This window comes from Vombatus ursinus, unplaced genomic scaffold (assembly GCF_900497805.2).
Source record: "Vombatus ursinus unplaced genomic scaffold, bare-nosed wombat genome assembly UNPS02014818.1, whole genome shotgun sequence".
Taxonomy (NCBI): domain Eukaryota; kingdom Metazoa; phylum Chordata; class Mammalia; order Diprotodontia; family Vombatidae; genus Vombatus; species Vombatus ursinus.
This window is the reverse complement of record NW_020954596.1, coordinates 24,629,954-24,637,779: the sequence shown is the minus strand read 5'-3', so window position 1 is coordinate 24,637,779 and position 7,826 is coordinate 24,629,954. Positions and strand designations below refer to the sequence as shown.

General features: G+C 40.2%; 1 protein-coding gene across 2 annotated transcripts; it reads left to right on the top strand.

Moving 5' to 3' along the window:
• Window positions 1–3,151: 3,151 nt before the first annotated feature.
• Window positions 3,152–5,962, top strand: FGFBP1 (fibroblast growth factor binding protein 1). 2 transcript variants are annotated; one of them, XM_027836037.1, is made up of 2 exons: window positions 3,152–3,250; window positions 4,910–5,962. In XM_027836037.1, the coding sequence occupies exon 2, from the start codon at window positions 4,932–4,934 to the stop codon at window positions 5,625–5,627; it is 696 nt and encodes a 231-aa protein (XP_027691838.1). In that variant the 5' UTR covers window positions 3,152–3,250; window positions 4,910–4,931; the 3' UTR covers window positions 5,628–5,962. The 2 variants fall into 2 exon arrangements, with proteins under 2 accessions (XP_027691838.1, XP_027691839.1); XM_027836038.1 differs by having other exon boundaries at window positions 3,162–3,245.
• Window positions 5,963–7,826: the final 1,864 nt, after the last annotated feature.

Sequence of the window (7,826 nt, the reverse complement as noted above, 5' to 3'; positions counted from 1 at the left end):
GAGGGATATATGTGACACGTCTTTGCTCTCCAAGAGCTGAAGGCTCTAGCAATTTGGGACAAGCCACTGAGTGCCCTGCTTTAGCCCTCACTGTGAATCAACAGTGGCCATGACAATTTCAACTGCTACTTGAACTAAATCCCAAAGAAGAAAAGAGCCCAAGTGTACAAAAATATTTATAGCAGCTTCTTCATTGTAGTTGTAGTGAAGAATTGGAAAGTAATGGAGTATCCATCAATTGGGGAATTTGTTGTTCAGTCATTTTCAGTCATGTCCAACTCTTCACGACCCTATATGGGGTTTTTCTTGGCGAACATACTGGAATAGTTAGCCACTTCTTTCTCCAGCTTGTTTTTACAGATGAAGAAACTGAGACAAAAAAGGTTAAGTGACTTGTCCAGGTTCACACAGCTAGTAAGTGTCTGAAGGCAGATTTGAACTCAGGAATATAAGTCTTCCGGATTCCAGGCTTATCACTCTATCCACTGTGCCACCAAGCTGCCCTCCATTGGGGAATAGCTAAACAAATTATGACAGATGCATATGTTCTTTAAATACAATTTTACTTAAAGAAATCATGAAAAGGACAGTTTCAGAGAAACCTGGGAAGACTTAAATGAACTGATACAGAATGAGGGAAGGAGAAATAGAAGAACAATTTATACAATCACAATAACATTGCAAAGAAAAATGACTTTGAAAGACCAACCAACTGAGAATTCCGGAGAACTGATAATGCACCATGTTAACTCTCCCCTTGACAGGAAAGAGATGAACTCAGTTCACAGGATGAGGAATATGTTTTCAGTCATGGCCAATATATGTGTTTGTTTTGCTTAACTATACTTATGGTTACAAGAATTTTCTTTTTCTTTCTTTTTTTTCTTTAACCAGATGGAAAGGGCAGGAAACAGGGAAGCTAATAAGAATGTTGCTGAAAAGAAGAGAAAAGAAAAGAAAAAAAGGAAAAGAGAAAAAGCCTTTGAAGCATTTAAAGAAATGCACAGAAGAGAGCAGAAAGAAGTTCAAAAAGAAATACTATCAGAATAGCTTTGAAAGTAACATCTTGAATTTACTTATTTGGGTTTGTTTTTTTTTTTTAAGTAAGCTGTACCTAGTAGAGATTTGTGGCTTCATACATAATACTCTTTTTCTGTTCTATTTTGTATATAGAAATGTCCATCTTTTTGACGTTTTGAAATAAAAAATTTGAAAGTTTATGATAAAAAATATAAAGTTACAAAAAGAATTGTAGGAATAGGTTTGGAGTAGCAAAACTGTAAAGCTAGAAAGGTAGTCATTACCTAGCTTCCCCCTACCCCAACACACAGCCTTTTTTTGCCAGGGCATGGTGGTATTGTCCGGATTATTCCTGGAGGCCACCTTCTTTGCCAGGTAACTACTTCAAGCCCATTCCTCCAAGTGGACATATCCACCTAAAAAAAAAAAAAACCTGGAAAAATCCATCTGGCCACAGTCTAGTATAGAATCAGAAAAACAGTCATATTTAACACTGAGTAAGAAGCATTTTTCATATAAGTTGTTCTTGAAATGTTCAAGAAAAAAACCACATTTATAATGGATTAACCTTTTTTTCTTACTTATCTGGGCAAAGGAAATCATGTTTTATGCAAAAAAGCATTGGCTAAGAAAAGTACTCTCTCTTAGCTCAGAACCTGCTCTCTCTTAAAGTTTTAATGAGATTCTGCCTGCAATCACTGTTTCTGTTTCAAAGTGTAAAAAAAGAATATTGGTCTGGGTAGGATATTACATAGAGAAAACAGTTTTTTTTAACATTTGCTTCTCAAAATAGGGGAAGGGATATCCAAGAGAGAAAATTAAAGTTAAAAGCACCCACTAGTGGTTGTTGTCCTTCATGCTCAAAGAGGACCAAAATGACATCATTATGTTGGGGTTAAGATACACAGTGTGTGCAACCGTAGCTCATCAGACCAATACAAACTCCCAAGGCTCCACCATAGGTTGGGTTCAAATAGTCCACATGAACATTTGGAGTGGAGAAGTCTTGAAATTTGCACATCTCACATTTCCTTTGAGCTACTGTAATTCTGTTTAGTTCATAGAGCATAGCTCCTTCTTTGATGTGGGCATGCCACGCTCAGTACCTGCTATGTCTAAGGTGAAGTAGTGGGAAGAGAGAAAACCTGAGAGCTAGGAAGACCTGGTTTCAAGTCCCACCTATGATATCTGTTGCTTGTGTGACCCTGGACAAATCACTTAACCTCTCTCTCAATGTCTCAGGAAACTCTCTAAACTTCTATCTTGTACTGTAGGTGGCCTTTGGCAAAGGAAGTTTCCTCACAGGGAATTCACTATACCAATGACATCACAAGTCTGGTCTAAAAAGAAAAATGTGCAAGGTATTAGGTTGGATATTTGGGATACAAAAATGAAACAGTCCCTGCTCTCCAGAAGCTTACATTCTATTCCATTATAAGTAAATAGGGGAGAGAGAGGCAGACTCTTAGACTCCAGCTGAAACACTGGTCACTACCAGCAAAGGGCAAGAGGCTAAGTAGACATCATTTTCCTCTTGTTTAAATACTCTCATGCAGTGTGTGACCTGGGGCAAATCACTTCCCCTCTCTGGGCCTCAGTTTTCTTTTCTGTAAAAAGAAGGAGTTGATTTCCAAGGTCCTTTCTAATTTTGATATTCCACAATCCTTAAGATCTGGAATCTACGTGCGCAATGTGCAAAGATACCCTAGAACATTATACACACCACAAAAAAATTAAGACAAAAAAATAAGTCTCTTTGCCATTGAGTCTGGTGCTTATGAGTAATGAACTATCTGGGGATGGGGGTGATTGCCCAGAAGCCCCAGAGATAGTTCAGCAGAGGTACTTATTGCTGATAAGAACTTTCGGGAGGACAGCTCGTTAACTGAATGCCAATCTTCGCCAAGGTCGAAAACGGAAGGGCTTGGCTAATGCAATATCTCATTTAGGCAGCCACACCTCTGTCACTCTGTGGCAAGGCAGGCAATGGGCTTTTACACGTTACAATCCAGGGCTGGCATCCTCTCAAGTGGGCGTGGCCAAGAGAAGAAATTAATGAAGTCCTAATGGTATTTTTTTTTTTCCTGCAGTATCATGTTGTAAGAGCTTGTGATTGGGCTGTGGGCGTGCCCTGGCTGTATAAGTAACACATTGACTTACCAGTGGCATATAGGTCTTCTGAAAGAGTACAGAGCAGTCCTGAATTGCACTGGAGTCTGAGCCAGGTAAGGTAAATGACTTTCAATTTTCTACTTCTATTCTGCTTTCAATGGGAGGCTGGGACCATGTGACCAAAGCCAAGACTGTCTCCCCAAGTAAAAGAGGAGTAAGTTTGAAATCTCCTTTCCTGGGTTTGAGTCCCATCCATGTGCCACTTACTGGGTGACCATGGACAAGGCACTTAACCTTGCTAAGTCTTGGTCTCTAGCTCTGTAAAGAGAGGGAATCAGACTGAACGATGCCTAAGATTCCTTCCAAATCTAACAGTTCATGATTCTGTGATTGATTCCTATAACTTTTTGAGTGGTTTTAGCTAAAAAGCCTGGGGAACTTCTAAGGCTGTGCCATGTTTAAAGATGAATAACACTTGAAGTGTCCTATTTGCCCTCACTTTTCTTCCTTCCTTCCTTCCTTTGTTCCTTCCTCCCTTCCCTTCTTTTTATCTTTTCCTTTGTCTCTCTCCTTTTCTTTCCTTCCTTCCTTTCTTTTTTCTTTTTCCTTATCTCTCTTCCTTTTTCTTCCTTCCTTTTTTCCTTCCTTTTTTCCTTCTTCCTTCCTTCCTTTGTCCTTTCTCCCTTCATTTCTCTCTTTTTTCTCTCTCTTTTTTTTTTTTGCAAAATTCTGAAAGTTGTGTAAATTACTCCCTTTCTCTATAAATAGTGCTCATAGATTTGGAGTTTCTTTAGCTGTAGAGATGAACAGAATATTGAGGTTGGACTGGCTTTACAGATCAACTAGCTTAACTTCCTCAGTTTACAAATGATGAAACTGAGGACCAAAAAGGGCAGGTAATTTAGCCAAGGTCACAAAGCTTATTAGTGGCAAAGCCCTAACTAGACCATGTCTCCATGGGAGAGAATCCTTTATTTTCATGTATAGTTCACATTCGCTTCCTCACATTTGTTGCAAACAGCAGTGAAGTAAGGAATTAATAAATTAATCTAAGCGGTGGCATTATGAAAAGAGCTACTTATGTATTTTGAATGAGAAGATCTGGAATCAGGTGCTGCCTCTGTTTTTTAATACTTGTATAATCCTGGCCAAGTCATCACCTTTCTCTGAGCCTTTGTTTCCTCATCTGTACAATTAGAGAATTGGGCTAAAATTTCTAAAGTTCCTTCCAGCTCAAAATCTGTGAACCTAGGATTCTGCTACTTACCCAGCTTTAAGCAAAGCTCTGGGGAGAAGCATTTGCAAAAGCATTTTTTAAAAAGTACATTGGAGATCCCTCCCACAGTCTTTCTATATATAAGGTCCATCTTGTCTCCAGTAAAGTGCTCAGATTCTTAAAATCTAGCCACTGCTCAGATTCTTAAGATCTGGCCCATTTGCATTAGTGATACAAATGCTTAGATTCCTTAAGAGTCTGCTCAATAAGATGGATGTTCTAATAAACCTTGTCTTTGGCTGAAAAAAATTTTTTTTAAATTTTAAAAGTGTATTGGACTGGTAAAGGTCCCCAGCATAAAGAGGGTGGCTCCTTCAGCATGAGATGCTGTGACTCTCATAATTCCAGGAGCCAGAGATCCTCACCCTGCATGTTACTCCATATATGGGCCATTCAGGTGGTATGTTACTGAGAAAGTTGTCATCAGCGGCAGTGGGACAAAGAGGAAGGAGGAGCTTCTGAGAGGAAAGGCCCTTTGACTAATCTGACTTTGTAAAACAGGTTTCACATTCAAGTTGGAAGCATGAAGATAAAGTGCATTGCTCTGCTCTCCGTCCTGCTCCTGGTCTCACAGCTGCTCTGGGTGAATTGTGAAAAACAAGAGAGAGATGGTAAAGGAGAATGGAAACAGCTTGGCTCTCCTGACAAGAGAGAGAGAGGCCAGAAAGCTAAAGGAGGAAAAAACCTCCCTCGGGGCAGGTTTTCCACTCAAGAGAATGTCCCCTGTACTTGGGCAGTGACTGAGAAGGAGAATGTCACCTTGAAAGTTCAATGTAAAGGACAGGAAACCCAATTTGAGTGTACCTTTGCAGGAAATCCTTCCTCCTGCCCCCATTTTGCAGGCAATGAGAAGGCCTACTGGAAACAGATTGGCCGTGCCCTGCGGAAACAAAAGAACCTTTGTGCGGACCCAAAGAGTGTCCTCAAGTCCCGAGTGTGCAAGAATGGTGCCAAGGAAGCCCATCTCAAAATGATGGACTCCACCATTAAGAACAGGAGCCAGGACAAGAAGGGGAGAAAGGATCCCCAAATATCAGCTTCCACTGTCAGACCAGCTGCTCCGACTATCCAGCCAACTGGTCAGCAAGCAACTACTCAGAAGTGCGTGGAGGACGTTGATGTGATCAACCAGAGGAAGATGGCAGAAGAGTTCTGTGGAGATTCCTGGAGCTCATTATGCACCTTTCTGCTCACTATGCTACAGGACAAAAAGTGCTAGTGAACTCTAAGGAGACTCAGGCCCATTTTCAGTCCCTGCCCTGAATTGGAGCCTCTCTCTCTCTCTCTCTTCATGTGCTGCAGAAATTCATTCATGCTTCCCTCTATGGCATGAACTTCCATAGTGCCAGAAGGGAGGAAAGTACAGCTATGTATTTAAATGTGTTTTGTAATTTTTTTCTTGTTTTATATTTTGAAATTTATACTTCATTAGATTTTATTTTCATAGAGGCTGCTAACAGTTACCAGCAGATGTCACAAAGGCTGTAAAGAGGTCTTGTGTGTATACAAATAAATATATATGCACATACATGTAGGTGCATATATATGCATATACATGTGTGTATATATGCAAATGTGCGTAGGTGCATGCATATATACATATATAAATACACACACACATATATATACTTACAAACATACACACACAGCAAGTTCTCTTCATTTTCTCTTTGAGTTCAGCAAGACAAAAAGACAGTTTTAGTGCAATGCACTCCCTGGCAATCGTATAGTGCTCCTCATCTGGTCAGACACCCCGGTTTTGGCCAAGATAATAAAGTTTTGCAAATATGTTTAGCCAATGTTTGGTTTCTCTATATCTGTTACTATATGACCAGGACCTGAGGGGTAGATAGAGCAAACAACCCTCTCTTTGTGGGTTGTGATTTCAGGGATCTAGGAAGACTCTTCTCTAGAGCCATAACTAGTGACATTAGTGTCTCAGGCCAAACAGCACTAATGTTACATTAGAATTGGCCAAGAGGTAGGGCAGAATCTGGTATACTTTCCCATAGATGAGTGATCGAGGCCCCAGGACATCTCGAGCTTATTGTGTGCGGGGAAGGTTACTCTATGGGAAGTAAAATGGTGGGACTGAGCAAGACTGGGCCCGAGAGAAGTTCATAGAGTGGGGCAGAGATGAGAAGTATCTCTCCACACACACACACACACACACACACACACACACACACACTCACACACACCATTTCCTAATTCACCAGTTGCCCTTGTAACTAGTTCCTATAGAGAGGCAGCATGAAATAGTGATCAGAGAGCTGACCTAGGAGTCAGGAAGACCTGAGTTCAGATTCCAGATGTTACACATATTGCCTATGTGCCCCTGGGCAAGTCACTTAATAGCATTACAGCTATTAGCATTGTCTGACCAGCCTTATCATTGTAACTTTGAAGTTTCATCCATTTAGCTTCAAGTTTTGATAATTATTGAGATGCAAATCTTTGAGCCAGGCCCACTTTTAAAGTCATTCACAATCATCAGTTGCTTGGTGTTAATCTGATACAGGCTTTTGATACAGGGATGGGGGAATAATAATATTTATCTAGTACTTTATATAAATTTTCTCTTTGGATATTCATAATAATTCTGTGGAGTAGGCCAGGTAGACATTAGTATCCTATTTATAGATGGAGAGTGGAAGTATAGAGGAATGAATCCTTTTTCCCAAAGTCATATAGTTAGTAAAGGGAAGGAAGTGAGGATAGGCTCTCAGGACTAGAACTCAGGTCTCTCTAGATGGCAAATCAAGTGCTTTTTATTACATCCTATCATCCTTCCAAGTGTAAAATAACACTGATACTCAGTTTTGTTTAATTCACACTTTGAGCCCTGTCTAATGATGTTAATCTAATAAATCTCTTGAGGAATTATCCCTCATGTCTATCTGGGGGATGGGTAAGAAGAGTTATGAAGAAGTACCAGTCAGGAATCAAAGTTTCCCAAGAGCAGTCCCTATTCCAGGTGCAGGCTGAGGAAAGGGCTAGAGGAAGAGAGAAGAGCTGGAGGAGCTTGTATACTAACAGTCGAAGGCCCTAAAATCAAATCCCATCTCTACCATTTGCTACCTGTCACCTTGTCCAATCTGTTTTCCCTCCTTAAGTCTCAGTTTCCTCATCTGTAAAATGAAGGGGTTCGACTAGATGATCTCCAAGGTCTTGTTTAGTCTTACTGACTTATGACTTAAGATTATTTGAGCATCAATGTCTAAGACTTGACATTATGTCATTGCTGTCATAATATCTGGCATTTATATGATAACAATGATAATAGTTAGCATTTTCATAGTGCTTTAAAGTTTACAAAACATAAATTGGCCAGTGAGGTGGTGAGGTGGATAGACTGCTGGGCCTGGAGTCAGGAAGACTCATCTTCCTGAGTTAAAATCCACCCTCAGACACTCAC